The 19435-nt window shown below is 34.8% G+C and overlaps 1 protein-coding gene across 6 annotated transcripts in view; it reads right to left on the reverse strand.

The window, feature by feature from the left end:
• The window catches only part of Kcnj3 (potassium inwardly rectifying channel subfamily J member 3), a 155244-nt gene that overhangs the window by 129184 nt on the left and 6625 nt on the right, over positions 1–19435 (reverse strand). For 5 of the 6 annotated variants that reach the window (XM_070023064.1, XM_070023054.1, XM_070023045.1 and 2 more), the window contains one exon: positions 13282–13498. The exons of the other annotated variant lie outside the window; for it this stretch is intronic. In XM_070023064.1, the coding sequence (XP_069879165.1) occupies positions 13282–13498 (217 nt within the window). The remainder of the gene's footprint in view (positions 1–13281; positions 13499–19435) is intronic. 6 annotated transcript variants of the gene reach the window in all.

Below are 19435 nucleotides of genomic sequence, written 5' to 3' on the forward strand. Positions count from 1 at the left end.
GACGCTGTAAAGCTTGTAGCTATACTTTGAGTAACACTTCAACCCCAGTTTAGCAATATTGGGCTCTGTACTCAGAAATCTGAACTTTGTAGACTGGTGTTCTATGACTTCAGCCACAGCCCCAATCTTTCATGCTCCCCCACCAGTCCCAGGGCTTGAACTCAGGGCCTGGGCACTGTCACTGAGCCTCTTTCTGTCCAAAGCCACTTGAGCCCCTTGAGCCACAGCCCCACTTCTGGTTTTTTTCTGAGTAGTTTATTGGATAAGAGTCTTTCAGACTTTTCTGTCTGGACAGGCTTTGAACCACAATCCTCAGATCTCAGCTTCCTGAGTAGCTATAATTACAGGTGTGAGCCACTGGGTCTCCCTTTATGCCCAAGTTACCCTGAACTACAATCCTATTTATACTTCATGCCGGGGCTGGGATAACAAGCACACACCACCATGCTCATCTTTTTCTGTTGAGATGAGGTCTCATGGATATTTTTTCCAAACTGACCTTGAACTTTTTTTTATTGTAAAAATACTGGACAGAGGGGTTACAGTTTCATGAGCAAAGTAATGAGTACATTTTTTATCAAGCATTGTTGCCTCCTCCTTTGTTTTTCCCTACCATTCCTTCCCTCCCATCTCCTCAACTACACTCTCCCCCCCCCCCCGGCTAAATTGTAAACTTTGTTTTTCAACATAGTGTCTTGTACATCTCATTATTGCAATGGGTCCACCTGTATCCCTATTTAAACAACATCAAATACATTATACCAACATCAAATACAGTGAAAACAGGGGTTATACCTGGGGGAGGGACATACAAAGCAACAAAAAAAATCACATGGTACCTTATAAATACATTACAAACAGTAGCAAAAAAGAAAAACCCACTTGTATCCCTATCTTGGGGTTCATTTTGTTTAACATCATCTTATCTGACTTTTTCTGTTTGTCCCAGACATATACTAGTTATTGCAAATAAGGGAAACCATGGAACTTTGATTCTATCTACAACTCCCACATTGAAAGGATTACAACAAAAGCCATTGACAGCCAGCCTTAAGCACATTTTAAAGAAGAACTAAGTTCAGTTTGTTAGAATTCATTTAAACAAGTCAATAAATTAAAGCCATGATACAATCAGTTTCTTTAATGTTCTCAAAAAACTCCTATGTTGAAGGCTTGTAATCTAATCAGTGGTGCTATTAGGAGGTGGTAGAAAATGTAGGAGATTGCACCTAGTTGGAGCAGGTCACTAGAAGCAAGCCCAGGGAGATAGGGGGACCTTGGATCTTTCCTCTTTATCTCTTTGCTTGCTGGCCACACAAAGTAAGAAGTTCTGTTCTATCATAAGCTCCCTGCCGTGGTATCCTGCCTTGCCACTGACTTAAAGATTGAGGTCAAGCAATCATAGACCAAAACATCTGAATTCATACACCAAAATAAATATTTCCTCCCTCTAAGTTGATTTATCTCTGGTACCTTTTTCAGAGACAGAAAGATAATATAAATTATGAGATAATTAATATACAGAATAATAGAAGACATGAAAAGTTCAAGACTGAATGCAAACGATGATGGTTCATGGTTGTGATCTTAGTTATTCAAGAGACTGAGACCTAGAGGATCACAGTTTGAAGCCAGTTTGAACAGAAAAGTCTGAGAGATTCTATCTTCATGAGCCAGCAAAATACCAGGCTCTTGGCATGGTGCAATTGGTAAAGCCTCAGCCATGAAACAAGAACATTGAATGAGAATAAAAGGCCCTCAGTTCAAGCAGCAGTACAAGGATTAATATAAAAGTAAAAATAAAAATAGGCTCCAGATGTTCAAGATTGAAGTCTGTTTTCAATTGCATTAAATTGGCCTTATAAATTTAAGTCATCACAATTTTTTTCTTAGAAGATTACTGTAAGATAGTATCATTCTATAATTTATAGATCATAAAATATCAAATTTTTAACTACTACTTTAACCCTTATAAACTTTAAGAGTATTGATTATAATATATAAATATTAAATGAATGTTACTGAATTGTACTTGAGTAAAGGCCATTGGTAAAAATCAAATGTAGAAAAAACAGATTACCCATGTTGAAATATTTTGGGAGCTGATAATGCTATTCTAAATAAATACAGAAACATATACAAAGAAGCTCCATCATTTTTTTTTACTTTCTCTAAGCAGTGTTGCCAAATGCAGAAAGATTGGAGCCATTTCTGGGGAACTGCTGAATCAGGAGCATGAGTCAGAAAGTAAATTCATAGCACAAAAAAGTACTAAAAATAAAATAAAATAAAATAAAAAAGTGCTGAGAGGCCATCCACAAACAACACATTTATGTTCAATGCAGAATGTCCAAACCTTCACTAATCCTCACAGCCCCATATGTTTGTCCCCTCTCATATTTATGTATAATGAAGAGAAAGCTTTTTTTTTTATAAGAACTCAACTTTTACCTGTATTTTGGAGGGAAATTGTCGCACAAAATAGACATTACAAATGACTAAACAAAACACTGAAAGCTGACAACATTTTCCAACTTAGATGAGAACAAATCTATAATGAAAATAAAATTAAACAAAATGAAATAAAGGACTTGCATTATAGTTAATTTAGAAATATATGGAAAAATTGCTTGACAGTAATTTAAGGAAGACTAAGATGCTCTTTCTTCAAATCCCAGTGTGATCGAATCCTCTCTTGGCTATGGGCTAGACATATCTCTTCTCTGAGGAAGGCAATAGGAATGGTTCAAAACCCAAGGTAAGGAGTATATTTTTGGCAGAAGAGACTAAACAAGTATAGCTCATGTTCAACCAACACAATTAAGATGATGTTCCTAGAGTAAGTCACCACCTGCACAAGAAATAATTGATTATCCTATTTATCTCTATTTCTTTATCCTATGAGGGAGACCTCTCCCATGTTTTACTGCCACTCTATCAGTATCAGAATTATTATTGAATATTAAGATGTCATAGCTTACAAAATAATTACACATCATTTAATCTCACTCAGCATTTATTTTCAACAGCAACAGTAACAGAGCAGTTACAGTTTTTCACTATTTCAGTGCTACATAGCACCTAGGGCACATTAACAACAATGTAAAAATTAGTCAAAGTGAAGCTTTGTCAAATGGATTCCTTATTTGTCAAGCTAAACTCACTCTATCTGAATCTCAATGCTCCATATCATTGCCTGTTAAAATCCTCTTTCTATTCAATTCCTGTTACCCTTGTGAAAATTTCCCAGGAAGCAAATGCCTAAAGTGCCTTGGTTTTAGTGACTAACAGCCAATGTTTGTGTCATTTTAAAAATAAAAATTGTCCCTTTGAACTTTGCCATAAGCATATTGATATTCCCTACTCTGCAATGGTACAAAGTTTTCTGGATCTAATGCATATGTGGCAACTCTGCATCAGCGAGTGGCACCAACATTTTTGACATTTATATTATTGCACTCAATGTTCCACTATAGACATCACATCTTGTTCTTGGTTAACATGGCAATCCACTTTAAATATATACTGCTTTTCACTCTTTCATACACACATTAATTTATATTTGGCTACAGCAGACAGCACAGTCTGAATCAACACAAAACTTTCCGAAGACTTCACAAGTTTAAAGATCTGTGCTGTTTTTCAGGTTTAGCACATATCAACATAGAAAGTTAGGTCAAGAACTAACTACTGACTAACTACTGAGTACTTAGTTCATTGGGTATTATTGGTTCTCTTAGTTGCAGGATAGAGACTTCAGAACATAATGGACTTAATAAAAATCACTCTGTGCCTAACAGGTATGCAAATTTCATGTAACACAAATCCAGAATATTATAAAATTGCATAGCTAAACAAGGGCCCAGATACCACTATTTTGTTAAGCATGAAATGAGTTAATGTCTATATATTTGAATTTTTTTCTTACTGGACTATTCCACATTCTATCTCAAATTAGTTTTGCGCAATTATAGTTGCTCAATATTTACATATAATAATTAACTGGATTATACATAAGGTTTGCTAGGTTCTTCTGTTCATATAAGGCTTTAACAAGATTGTGACAAATGGAGATCCAATCCTACTTCAACATATCTAAAGATTAGCAATTTACCCCGAAAGTCCTGCTGTCTAAGAAATGAGAACCCTCTACCATCAGACACTAAAGACTGAATTGAAAGTCGGGTGCTGGTGGCTCATGCCTGTAATCCCAGCTACTCAGGAGGCTGAGATCTGAGGATCATGGTTCAAAGACAGCCTGGGCAGGAAAGCCTTGAGACTCTTATCTCCAATAAACCACCAGAAAACCAGAAGTGGTGCTGTGGCTCAAGTGGTAGAGTGCTAGCCTTGAGCTGAAGAGTTGAGGGGACAGTGCCTAGGCCAAGTTCAAGCCCCATCACCGACCAAAAAAAAAAAAAGATTGAATTGATTAAATTTCATAAGACAGAGAAAATTTGAGACTTCAGTGTTGACAAAAATAGAGTAAGGAAAAGGGTGGCAAATGGAAAACATGAATGTTAAATTATTCCATCATCAATTAAATTCTGGCTAGCTGACAATTAGGAAAGCTGTTGAGTGGAGTGGTGACCAGGACATTCATGGTTTCATTACTGAAATTCTCATGTCTCAGGAAGTATTACAGTCAAGAGCAAATCTGATGATTGACCCTTCTACTTCCTCCTTCAATATTTACGAGCTACATTTTAAAATCTGATTAACAAATAAAAGAAATGATAAAGGTTTCCTACATAAAAGATATCCAAAGTCTTCCATATTTTAATTCAGCAACTGATTAATAAAGGCTCTTTACAAGAGAAAACTACCAGTCAAGTAATAAATAATTAACAAATAAGTAATCATAGAAGGTATTGGAAGAGGCATCAAATCTATATACATCATTGTCACTGTTATCTGAAATAGTAACAATGTCTTTGAAAGACAGAACCAATTTAGCAGTGATACTCACTAGATACTATGTTGAAAATGAACTATACAACTTTGGGGGGATGGGAGAATGGAGGGGAAAACCTGGAAGAAAATGAGGGAGGGGTAATACTGTTCAAAAAGAAATGTACTCATTACCTGACTTAGGTAACTGCAACCCCTCTGTATATTACCTTACAATAAGTTAAAAAGGAAGAAAGGAAGGAAGCAAGGAAGCAAGCAAGCAAGGAAGGAAGGAAGGAAGGAAGGAAGGAAGGAAGGAAGGAAGGAAGGAAGGACAGCAGTAATCTGCATAATGAACAGAAGAACGGAGAGGTGAACAAGCACATCTTGATTTAGCTGCTAACTACAAACATTATTAGCCCAGAGGCTAATAATTCAAAACTGGAATTGGAAAGGATGAGTAAAATTTCCAGTAATTAAGTAAATATTACTTCCTTTATGGTACAAGACTGTTTTCTGTTTTCTGTTTTCAAATGGATTACTAAGAAGTATTGGTTGATTAGTTACAAAAAGCTAAATACAGTGGAATCATTAGGAGAGGAAACATACAAAGGAGCATCTCTACAACTTGAGAGACTGCTCTATGGCTTATTTCTTTAGAAAAATTTGAGCTCTTTTTTACTAGTAAGGAATTACAGTATATATCTCGTTAGTGTTGTTTCATTTATTATTCTCCATTATTTTATTTCTTTTGGGCATCTCTGCTTCTTCTAAGCAGCCTGTGGGAGTTCCAGGAAAGGAATCCTAGGGCCACTTTTCCTATTCCTCTTTAATCAAAAGTAACAGCAGAAACCCGAGGCTTTCTTCATTATTTTCAACAGTCCCGTAGTTGCTGGAGCCAGGCCATTTTATGCAGACCTTAATTACCTCTGTTCTAGGCTGTTGAAACAACTAAATGACTGGTCCGTCTCCAATCTCAGACCATTCAATCCATCTTACAACAGCAACCAAAGGGTCTTTCTTTCTTGCAAATATTTTCATAGCATTGTTTATTTAAGTCATTTATAGGCTTCATTTTCAGCTGACTTATGTCCAAACTTTCATTCCAAACTCATCTGTATCCAGTATTCTTATACTACTGTCTGTGAAGAAACTGACTTATCCATGATACTCTTAATAAAATGAACCCTCAATATGTACACTTGCTGTCTTTCTGACCAGAAGGTCCAGCTCTCAGAAGCTCGTTGATTTGCTTCCCCACTTCCCTTTCAGGTTTTAACACATCCCATGTCCTGCAGATGACCTTCCAGATCTTTCCAAGGTCAAATCCAGGGGCTAGTCTTCTCTGCTCCTACTATAACTTAAATGTGTTTGAGTACCAAGTGCTAATACTGAATTTAGCTCAACATCTTTCTCTCTTTTCACTGTGGACTTCTTCCTTAAGCAACCTTGCACCATGTTGAACCTAACTACATAGGTAAATTCATAAGCATCTATTGCTTGATTTACTTGACAAACAAATCATGACTCAGAAAATAAGCTTGTAAAAAGATGATAACTGTACTAAATTCAGTTGGAATTGAACAAGTCAGCTGTGTTTACTGGATCCCCCACTTTCTGAGATCTAGAGCACACACACACACAAAAGAGCTATAAAAGAAAGTCCTTCATGTATATATATATATATATATATATATATATATATATATATATATATATATATATATGTGTGTGTGTGTGTGTGTGTGTGTGTGTATTGGAAGTTTATAGCTTATTTGAAAGTATAAACTTACATGATAAAAATATGATAAGATGACTCATACATACCTATAAAGAAAATATTTCCACTAAAAGATAAGACACTAGGGATATGATTTTGTTAACTATACTAGAAATTTATGCATAGAGTGCATATTGCAATTTACTCATATTATCTGACAATATGTAATATAAAAGCCAGTATAGCAGATACAAAATTTCAAACTCACCACTAGTCAAAAGAAACCAAATGATGACAAGAAATTTAAATATATATATTTATTTTTTGCAGGATTATGAGGAAATGGAACTTTTGTGTATTTTTGTAAACTGGTACTGAATTTTACAGTAATAATCACAAAAAAACATTAAAAACAGACAGCATAAGTGGGAGATTTTGCTCAGGATTTTTAAAAATAGTTGCAACCGATTGTCTTTGGCTCCTGCTTCTAATCATAGTTACATAGTAGACCGAAATCCAGAGACTCATAGTTCAAAGCCAGTCCAGGCCAGAAAAAAAAAGACCGTTTCCAAGTGAATGAACTAAAATAGTGGCTGGAGGCATGGCTCAATTATAGAGCAACTGTTGAGCAAACAAGCCAAGTTATCTTGAGGCCTTGAGGTGGTAAGGAAAACAGCTAGAGAAACTGATATGCCCAGGGAATATTCAACACATATGGCCCCTCCTGTGGAGAGAAGACAGACTTGCTACCCCAAGTGATACAACAAAAAACAAACCATAGTCATTGAAAATGGAGCAAAAATGAGAGCCATGAACCAGTGTCTGGGCATCATAGGAAGAGAAGTAGCTGAGCTTTCTTCACAGGAACTCTGTGTGGGTGAGTGTGTGTGTGTGTGTGTGTGTGTGTGTGTGTGTGTGTGTGTGTGTGTGTGTGTGTGTATGTGTGTGTTGATGTAGCAGTCATTAGAGTTTTGAGCAGAGGTGTGTCTTGAAAATACTATTGGATACAAATCTTTTGGGTAGCAGTAGACCATGACATGTGCCTGTAAGGAGAGATCCTTTAGGAGCTAAATCCATTTCTGAATGGTATGATTCAGTGATACCACGATGTGAGCTTAAAGACTGAGTGGGATGCATTCTTGAGAAGAGAAGCAACCAGATACCACACCCCCTGGGAACTTTGGCCCTCCTCCCAGTCATTGCTATGCTCAACCCAGGGACTTTGGACTCAGGCCTTGCCTGACCTCCCCATACTCTTAATCCATCTCCTTCTGCTTTTTTTTTAATGGCTTATAAGACTCCCTAAAATTCTAGATGATGTAGTTTAGTCTGCTTATTTTATTTACCAAATGATAACAATAATCCACAAGGGAAGGATTTTTTTTATTTTTTTATTTTTATTTTTGTCTACAATTGTGTTCTTTAGCATTTACAGTCATGGTTAACCTGCACAATAGTGCAATGAAGAAATTAGCTAGATTTATGAAGAAAAGAGGTAGACTGTGGATAAATGGCTGTCATTTGATCGGGACAAACTTTCCAAGAGAGGATGTAAGGTTATGACCTCGTATTTGGACTAAGGAAAATTGAATTTTGGGGAAGTGATCTGAAATTCATATAGGAAATGCAAGAACAAAATGATGGGAGATTTCTTACCCAATATATTGTGAATTTGCCAAAATAGCAAGCATCTGAACCAGACAAGAATGATGGCAACGGCAGAAAGTTAGGGAGAAGCTGCAGACAGAGGAAGGCTAAGGGACTATGACAGAGAATATAAGAAACAACTGGAAAATACAGAGAAAACTTGGGAGAAAATGTTATATCTCAATCCCATGGAAACAAAGCCTTCAAAATGTAAAAGAGCAATTAATGAAATGTTTTCTATAGGGGGAAAAAAACTCTGAAAACATTTTACACAAGTAGAGTTAATAGGATTTTAGAAGATAACATGAGAAGAATCAAACTTTAAGTTATAGGTAATGGGAAGAAATGTTTAACAAACATGACTGTCTCTGTAAGAGACAATGGGAGGGTAAGAATAGTCACTTTCCCCAACAATAACAGGAAAGAGATAATGTAACTATGCAGAAAAATAAGTAGAGTAGACAGATGCACAAGAAATTGAAGTGTCACTGTTTTTAATAGAATAGGTGAAGAGATGATAAGCCAAGAAAGGGAAAGGACATCTGGGAATGGGGACATGGAAAGAGAAAAGGTCTAAAATAGATCCCATGGGGAGTAAGCTTGAGAATACAGAAAAGACAATTAAAAAGACTGCCAAATAGCATCAGAAACCAGATTGAAGTTTGAAAGCATCAGTTCTAATGAGCCAAATCTGCCATGCTTTGCTTGCCTCCAGCAGGGCTCTCTCCTGGGAGGAGAGGAAAAGAGAACAAGAGGTATAGGTAGGCTACATTAGGAATTTGCTGGTTCCTGGTGAATAAGAAGCAGATCTTGGGCATGGAATGTCTGTCTTGTTTACATCACAAAGGGCAAAAAGCCCCGAGTCTGATCATTGTAAAACATTTCCAAGAAAATGAACGTTAATATAGGTGAATCTTGGGATGAAAGCTGAAATTTTCATGAAAATTAGCAAATTTCTAATTTCTCACCTTCTTCCCCCACTACATTATTCCCTGCTGATACCTCAGGATTGAGAAGTAGCAAAAAAAAAAAAAAAAAAAAAAATTAAAGATTGTGAACTGGTCACATGAAACATGAAAGTGGTAACTCCAGAGAATTGTACACATTTCCAAGTCATCAGCTACTAACTTCAACAATAACAACAACAAAAAAGTAATGCCACCTACTAGAAGAAAAGTGGGCCTTCTGACATGTACAATTTATTATTACTAAATAATTACTTGGCTTTATGATGAAATCCCAACACTTCCCCCCATCCTCACACACTGAACACCATTCACAGTCTCCTTTAAACACCTCTGCCATTTCTTGGTGCCTAGAATAAGTCAAACCAATTCCCAAGTCAGGGCCCTTGTATCAGCTGATTTGCAGTGTGTGCCACACTGCACCCCCCCCCCCCCGCCCCGACAAGCCCAAGCTTTCCCTCTGGATAGGAGAGGCTCAGTTTAATTTCAGAATGACTTCCTTTACCTGTAGCAATCTCTGTGCACTTTCTATCCCATGATCATGTTATTTTTTATTTCAACATATTAGAACCTAATAATATTGTGTATATGTATTTATGGTTTGTCATCTTCCTTCTCTAATTAGAATAGAACCCAGGGAGGAAAAGGAATCTGTCCATTTAGGTCATCATGTTATAGCAACTCCAATACTTTTAAGCACACAGCATAAATTCAGTAATTACAGTAATTACTTCTCTACTGGAAATAAAAACATGGTACTTTATTGCTAAATGTGATAGGAAGTTGTTCTGAGTAAAAAAAAAGTATTGGGAAGGTTTAGTATTAATGGAACTTGAGTAGAAAAACTGGAAAATCTTGATGTCTTAATAGCAACAAATCCTGTCTAATACTAATGATAATATTATAATCTATAATGAGACAAGCAAATTATTGTGACTGGAGAGATAAGGGAGGAAGTATCCTTAAAGATGAATCTAAATTAATTCAAGAGAATTAATGGCAAAATGGATATAAAACATGTTATTTTGAACAGGTTTGGTAGAGTAGAGCTGCAGGTTTTAGTTACAACAGTTTCCATTAGAACATATATTGAAACAAAATGTCTGATAAATTTTCTTTATGTAAGCAATATTTCTGCTGTATTAGACCTAGAAAACACATGTAATTCAGGGGTTAAGAGGAAGCAGGCTTATTAATTCTCTTCTTCATAAAAGATAATTTCTAAATAAGAAATGAATTATTAGACAAGACCATATTTCTTTTGGAAAGAGTTCTTTGCAAGTTCATTGACAATTTTTTTTCAAGCATGAAGGAGGAAATGTTAAAACCAATATTCCTAAAGAATAAATGATGTTGCAAAATTCCTCTTGAATCTATATAATATACCATTGTTGGCTATCCTGAAGGAAAGAAATAAAGGAATGAAAGAAGGAAGGAAGGAAGGAAGGACAGGAAGAAAGAAAGAGAGAAAGAGAGAAAGAAAGAAAAAGAAAGAAAGAAAGAAAGAAAGAAAGGAAGGAAGGAAGGAAGGAAGGAAGGAAGGAAGGAAGGAAGGAAGGAAGGAAGGAAAAGAAAAAAGAAAGAAAGAGGAAGAAAGAAAACAGAAAGAAAGAAAAAGAAGAGAGAAAAAAGAAAGGAAGGAAGGAAGGACAGAGGGAGGGAGGGAAGGAGGGAGGGAGGTAGAAAGGAAGGAAGGAAAGAAGGAAGGAAGGAAGGAAGGAAGGAAGGAAGGAAGGGAACAACCTGCTTTAATATTCCCCTGAGATACTCATGTTGAAGCCAAAATATTTAATAAATAAGATAACCTCATACATACCTAAGCAGAAACATTTGGTAAAGACCTTAGTCTAAAGTCTTCAAGGACACCATTGTCAAGAAACACAAAGCACATTTGGGGGGTTTATTTTATCTTTTAAGTGTGAGTTTGTAGGAAAATGCTTTCACTTTCAAGAAATATACATGGTACTTATAAAAATCAGGGAAAGAATGGATGGATAGGTAAGTATATCTTAAGCCTTTAAAACTGTCTCTATACATGTATATATCATGATAAATTACACACACATACATATATATGATACATATAAGTGATATATATATATATGTGTGTGTGTGTGTGTGTGTGTGTGTGTGTGTCACTTAAAGCCTCATGCCTTTAAACCTAGCCACTCAGAAGGTTGAAATCTGAGAATGATCATTCAAAACAAGTTTGTCCAGTATAGTCCATGAGATTTTTATCTGCAATAAACCAGAAAAAAAATCCAGAAATGAATTTGTGGTTCAAGTGATAGAGCACTAACCTTCAACAAAACAGCTCCAGGACAAAGCCCAGGTCCTGAATTCAAGCCCCAGTACTGGCACATACACAAAAAGCCCTTTCTTAATAATGATTTGAATAATAATTTTATGGTAGGTTATGAGCTCATAGTTATATAACTGTATGAAATAAATCAACAAAAAATAATAATAACTGTCTGACCAGGTACTGGTATCTCTCACAATGCAATCCAAGTTACTTAGAAAGCTGAGATTTAAGGATGGTAATTCAAAGCCAGCCAGGCTGGAAAGTTAATGAAATTATTATCTCCAATTAACCACGGAAAAGCTAGAAGTGGAGCTGTGGCTCATAAGTTCAGGGACAGTGCTCAAGCTCTGAGTTCAAGCCTAAGACTTGTGTGTGCACACACATGCATACACACACACACACACACACACACACACACATACACACACACATTGTAACACTAAGAAATGAGATGTAAAAAATGATATTGAAATATAGATGAAGAAATGCAAAAATCAGTTTGTTTACTAATATAAAATGTCTCATATAATATTGGTGTCACTTAAATGCTAATGAAAAATTGAATAAGGCTTACAATCTTAAAACAGTGCACCAAACCAAATTTCACATATATTAAAATTTTTATAAATCCTCAAAAAAGGTTCAGAGTCTTCATTTTAAATTGATAGACTAATAAACATTATAGTAAAATGTCGATTCAAGGTACTTGTTTATTATTTGTACTTTAAAAGAGAGATTCTAAATTTCAGAGATACATTATGTGATAGACGAGAAAACTATAGTAGTTTCACTGCTCCTTGTACAAAAATGACTTATGTAAACAAATTTGTATAAAACTTGAATATAAATTGGGAGCAGTGTTGCAGTATTTGTATACTTTATACATAAAACTATGATTATCATGATGTTTGAAGAAAAATTAAAAGTGAAAATATGCCTTGCTATTTATTACCTGGATAACATGTAAAATTCAAGATATACATTCATTTGCATGTATAATTATGAGACTATATTTTGTCCTATGAATCCAGTAGCTTCTAGACTACTGAGGCATTGTTTCAAGCATAAATAATATGCTCAAATTTACGTTTTTGCCAACCAAATTTTCAGAGAGCAGCAAACTTTAAGGATTTAGAACATTCCAGTGGAACAAAAATCTTAAGGAATAACATACAGCACATATCTAAACTGATGCAAAAGGATGAAAAAAACCTTTTTAATTCAAAACTATAATCAGGGTTCAGCTGGAGAAGTCTAGTGACCTGTTTTGAAATTAAAATTAAAATGTTGCTTTTGTTCAAACACATACACATGCATACACGCAGGCAATTTTCCATTCAGATTGCACATAGGAATACCAAACTATATCAAGAAACCCGAAATCAACATCCTCAAGGCAAGAATATATACATTGAATTCAGACTGTTAGCCTGATTTAAATTTTTTAAGAAAAAATTATGATTAGAGGAAATGCAACTTTATAATAAAATAGAACATCATAGTAATTTCCAAAGCATCATGTCAGTTTCTTTCCTTCTAGTGAGAATTTCTGTGGTCAATATCTGATAGGTAGCCACCAACAGAGTAAATCTTAATTGTCAAAGCAGTATCAAACTAATGTTACAAAGATATGAGACAAGTCATTACTTCATTCTTGAGAACTCTCAGCAATTTATCCCAATCTGTACAGATACTGTACATACAATAATATCATTATGGAATAAGAAAACATGATGTCATAGCTATAGTTTACTCACCAGTAGTTTCCACAATGCCTTCTAGGATGACGACAATCTCGAACTGTTCAGTTTGCATGCTTCGTTGGGATAGGTCATAAAAGGGGCTTTTGGCATCGATCACGTGGCAAATTGTGAGTGGGGACACAAGAAAAAGTTGATCTGCCCCTGTACTAAAACCTACATCCAGTTCAAGTTGGTCAAGGGGAAGGAACTCACCCTCAGGTGTCTGCCGAGACTAGACAAGCACACAGAAAAAGAGAAGAAATCACCACTTGTACTAAGATTTTCAAGGCAGCCCAATAGTAATTTACATCATTGCCAACATTCTGCACTATCAATCATCTGTAATAAAATCCAAACAAATCATTATGCAGCTATGTTCTAGCAAATGGGCTGAAATCCCACATAGCTCATACAGAACCTACATGCATTATTTATAATATACAATTTGCTATAATTACCATTCCCTTACTCGTGAGCTTTGGAGAAATGCCTGCTCCAACAATGGCTGTTAGCACCAACTGTGGAACTGAATGTACATGTGCCATTGTTTGACATAAATCACAGCATGATAACTCACCAACTCACCGGTTGTCAATATTTTCTTTCCCCATGAAGCAAATAAGTGGGCAATTCTTATGGAATTTATAAAGGTGAAAAAGGCTGAATATCATTTAAGAAGAGATTTATCCATGTATTGAAAAGTACAATGCAATCATTTATTTGCTAAGGACTTTTGAAAAGTCACAAATGGTTATAAATGAATAAAAATGAAGATTTTTCTCATACTAAATTGTGTTATGTACACAAGTGCTCACATACTGAAATTAACAGGCAGATGCTATTACCTGATGACTTTTACAATTTGATAATAATCTGCATTATATTTCCTTCCCCCCACACTCTTTTTGTCAGTTGTGGGGCCTGAACTCTGGGTCTGGGCATTGTCCTTCAGCTCTTCAGCTCAACGCTAGCACTATACAACTTGAGCCACAATGCCACTTCTGGCTTTTTCTGCTTATGAGGTGCTGAGGAATTGAATTCAGGGCCTCATGCATGCAAGACAAGCACTCTACCACTGAGCCACCTTCCCAGACCTGTAATTCCTTCTCTATACATTTTAAAGCATAGTGACAAAGTATGTCAAATTGAACTTTCTTTAATCAAAATTAAAAATCAATATTTGATGAAGTTTAAAAAATATTTTATCAGGCCATAGTATTGTTTCAGGATAACTCACCCCAAAACTCAGATTCAATAAAGTATGAATCTACTTGCTTTCTAAGGATCAAAATGAAAGTTAAATATAACTTCAAAATTGACAAACCATGAAAGAAAACTTACTCACTTTTTCTATTAATTTTCATTGTTTCCCATGTATAAGCCAATATTTAAGTTTAATTTGTAAATATAAGTGGTAAATACAGATGGATAATTAGTGGCAACATACAAAAAATAGTAGGGAGAGGACTATGCTGCTGGTCAAATGGAACTTTGGAGAACACATGACATTTCTTCAGACTCTTAGAAAAACTGATTTAATAAACTAAACTGAACTTATTGCACTACTCTGTCCAATGAAATGGCCATTTAAAGATACAAAGCTTATTCACAGAGCAAGAAATGCTTTGATTTGTATGTTGGGTAAATATATCTCAAAACATTGAGAAATTGATTTAGTGACCTGTTCTTTGTGCAAATAGAAGTAAGGGTTTCAATTTGTCAGGTTTATATGGGCAATACTTTCTGTAAAGAATTTCAAAAGCAGAATTAGTTAATTAGAGAGGCTAATTTTGTACTTGGTGATATTCAGGAATATTATTCGTCCAGAAGAAAATCCAATGAAGACATTGAAGTTACTTTTCTTCTCTACCTTGTAGGTATTTTGGAGAAGGAAGAGAAGAAAAAGAGAGAACACGAGGTAGAGGACAGATGACTTAAAGGAAAAAAAAATTCACGGAGGGGAAATAAATAAAAACATCCACTATAACAACCAATGTTGGAGAAAATAAGGCATTTCAAAGCTAACATAATAAATTTTTTCAAGCTACCTATATTTCTCAACCTATTCTCTAATTAGTGAAATATAAAACAAATCAGCATCTTCCTCCTACACTATATCAAATATTGATAAAGATAAAAAATAAGAAAAAACATAAATATAACCATAAAATTATGTGTATGCTTGTGTGGTTATTTTCTAACCTTGTAAGAAATAGGTGCTATATAAACACAAGGTGGTGTTTTGGTACTTGTAATGATCAAAATATGGGTCTTTTAACTAGCTGTTTTATACTTTACCTTCCCAGAATTTTGTGTCAGTATTGACCCTGATAATTCTTTTTAAAACATCAATTTACTGTTTATTTATCGTAATTTTCCTCAAGGAATATATTCATTTGCACACAAATACTAAAATTTGGCTTCCTTTTTTATGTATTTGTTATTTAAACCTGTTCCTTGTCATAAGGGAGCTTATCAGAAGCTATTAAATCATATATTCCTTAATCTTTTGACAACTCATATAAAGAAATGCCCTAGAAAACAGGTAGGCCACCAGAAAAATTTCCAGTTTGTAGTAAGATATATTTTATTTTTAGTAGTTTCTTCAGATATAGGTCATTTAAGCTTAACATACATGATCCATATTTGTTCCATTCAGGCTCAACTTCTTATTTTAAATGTGTGTCCATATATTCAAAATGATACTAGGTAATTCCACCTCCCCTCTCCCACTGCTCTGTATCCTGTCCCAGACTTCTTAATATGTGACATAATGGAAAAGTATTAATAACTTCATTTTTTATATTTTCAGAAATATGATCCTTTGTACATTCACATTGAAATTGTTTTCCAGTGGCTACTATCTAAGTTAACATTTCTTTAACTATTGAGTCACCCTACATACATGAACATTTGTTATCACCCATCTTATTTCTTTATATTAAACCATAAAATATTTCACCTATCAATATGTTCACACCCCTGTTCCTTGTTTGCCTCTTGGAGTCAGTAATGGACTAGAATCAGACAGAAGGCTCTGTTGAAGGTCAATGTGAAGGGTACAGTATGAGTGGCAGGTGTTGGAGGACTGGCAGTGTCTGAAGTCTGAATAGACCCCAGTTATGGTAGCAGAGCTCAGCCAAATGTTACAGAAACCTACAGAGACCTACTCAATAAATTTAAGAAGTAAGCACATACTACTCCAGATTATAAAACTCTAATCTAGTGTGTCCTAATTCATAGACATGCTAGAGATTGTGTCTTTAAACCATTAAATTATACAAGTAAAGTAAAAGAAATTGAGAAATTTTATTGAGAGAACTGTAATAAACATACACACACTTATATACATATATATATATATATGACAGAGCAAGATAAAGGAAAAGATGAATTATATATGTGCCTACATAAACTCAAACTGATTTTAAGTTTGAGCATTAGATAAAATGGTGTCACTGTAATCCATTAGTTTCATATGTCTTATTTATCAACTACTGTATTTCACTTAGAAATATCTGACCATAGACAAAATAGTCCGAGGTACACATAGTTTAACCTGACTTCATGTGGCATTAAAAGAACTATCATCTAAGAAGACTATCTTGGATAGTCTTTTTTCCCTAGTACTACAAACTTCATAATTCCAAAGGGAATAAAATCCATTATTATTTCCTTGATAAGGGGAGTAAATAAGATGTGCTATGTGGAACTGCCATAATAATATCCATAATTTTATATAATAAATTTTAAAAATTTAAATGAATCTAAGGAACAGATAAATTGAAAATAAGGATGCCCTAGATCAATAATTCAGATTGTTTCAAAATTCAAAACAATTGCTAAAAATTTAGACAGCTATGATAAAAAGAAACTTCTAATAATAAAAGTTGACTCTTCCTTATTAAATAATAATTAAAACTGTGGACTGAATTAAGCATTTATAGCTCTTAAAAAGTTAGAACATATTTATAAATCTTATGACCTGAAAAGTGTTTCTACTAACTTTGATTTGTAGTTGTATGAAATCTTAGAAAGAAGTAAAGATCATCCTGCTATTATATACTCTCTTCTGGTTGATTGAATTATAGTTATAAAAAAAATTGAAGATATTTAAGGCTTAAAATTTGCTTAGATTTATTGTCTAGAAATGATCATTTGAACATCCTGAAATTTTGAAACTTTTGTAAAGTATACGAAAATTTCTAAGGTATTTGTCATGGTGAAATAGCTGTTTAGTAAATAGTTTAATAGTATATATTTCTATTTTATGTAAATGGACCTATGTGTCCTGTTTAAGACATGTGTCATATTCTATTGTCCTATGTACTAATTTTTAAATAGAAATAAGTATTCAATTTGAATAGCCTTGGATTCCAAAGAGAACTACAAAATAATCAACTACAATTCTGAGTACAAATAGCTACTCAGGAGGCTGAGATCTGAGGATGGAGGTTGAAGCCTGTCTGGGTAGGAAATTGTATGAGACTTGAATCTCCAATTAATCACTATTAAAGCTACAAATGGAACTCTGAGTTAAGTGGTAGAGCACTAGCCTTGAGCAAATCTCAGGGAGGGTTGCCAAGCCCTGAATTCAGGCCTCAGGACCATCACATACAAAATCAAAGGAATCATAAGTCACAAATGCCTGCAGAGACCACTACAGTCAGGTACTTTCAGATAGCCTTTATAGGACAGATGAAAGACAGTTATTGGTGGGTACACACACGTGTATATGTGTGTGCATAGTAGATACTAGATATACATTTAGTAATGTCATGACAGGAGATAAGTAGCCACTTGAATTCTCCAGGACCAACACAGCATTAATATAATCTGTATCTTCACTACAGTGTTTCAATCTCTGATCTGAAACTGTGCCAGAAGTTTCCTAGCTTGGATTGAGGCTGGTGAGAATTTTGAATATAACATGTACTCACTTTCACCTGTCTGTCCATATTTAACTGTGTCATATTCCCAGGCTTGATTTACTCCTTACCACACTACCTCAGACAAGTCTCTGCTGGAAAGGCTATGCAGGCCAGAGGCTAAGGTGGAGAGAAAATACAATCTTTCCTAACACATTCCTAGTAGTTAGTGTAGAATTTCACTTTCCTCTTTATTTGTGTAAGTCACATGTATTCGTACATACTGAGTAGATGCTGAGGTCAGAAAGAAAATTACACAGAGAGAGGCCAGAGTCATTAATACCTAAATCTAATATTAGGAGGAAAAAGGCCAAAAAAGAGTTTTTGAGATCAAAAGCAAAAGAGCCTATGTAACCAAAAGCAGATCATAATTTAAGTAAGATGGAGAAGAATGTAAGCCTAGAATATTATCTACTTTGGCTGCCAAAATGTACATTAATTTGGGATCTTAAGCTCTGCATTCCATGAATATTCAGGTAGAAAAACCAAGGCCAGTATCAAGACTAAAGTAAAGATTTTTAATGCTAAACTAATTAGTTCCAAAAATGTCCTTTTATGCAGGGTTCTGGTGGCTCATGCCTGTAATCCTCGCTGCTCAGGAGGCTGAGATTTAAGGATCTCAGTTCAAAGCCAGCCCAGGTAGGAAAGTCTGTGAGACTTTTTATCTCCAATAAAACTACTCAGAAAAAGCCAGAAGTCTAGCTATGGCTCAAGTGGAAGAGTGCTAGCTCAGGGACAGAGCCCAATCTCTGAGTTCAAGCCCCAAGATGAGTAAAAAAAAAAAAGTTCATTTTAATATAGCCAATGGACCTTCAATAGATGCAAGTCATTTATCTTATAACAGATGACATAAGGAGCAGCTGTAAGGGCCTGTTACAGAATTTATAATAACTATGGTCAGAATTTGTTAGCTTCCTGCACATTCCCCTCCCACATACCAAACACTCCCTAATCCATCAAATGTTTTAGTCTGCCTCCTTTATAATTTGTTCTTTCCTACTGCTTTTTATTTGTGAGTATTTATACTTTTTCTATGTTGAACTTTTTGCTCTGATTACAGGCTACTCTTACTTTTGAGAAACCATATGAAATTTAAAAATTCAAGAAAAAAGATATTACTGCTGGTGGGGAGGAGAATAATAGTAATAGATTTTAGAAAGAATCCAAGATCTTCTAGATACTTTGTGCATTTAATTTGTTAAAATGAAGACAAATAATATTCTTAATATATCAAAAGAAGT

The sequence above is a fragment of the Dipodomys merriami genome, unplaced genomic scaffold (assembly GCF_024711535.1).
Source record: "Dipodomys merriami isolate MVZ:Mamm:240054 unplaced genomic scaffold, mDipMer1.0.p SCAF_1, whole genome shotgun sequence".
Taxonomy (NCBI): domain Eukaryota; kingdom Metazoa; phylum Chordata; class Mammalia; order Rodentia; family Heteromyidae; genus Dipodomys; species Dipodomys merriami.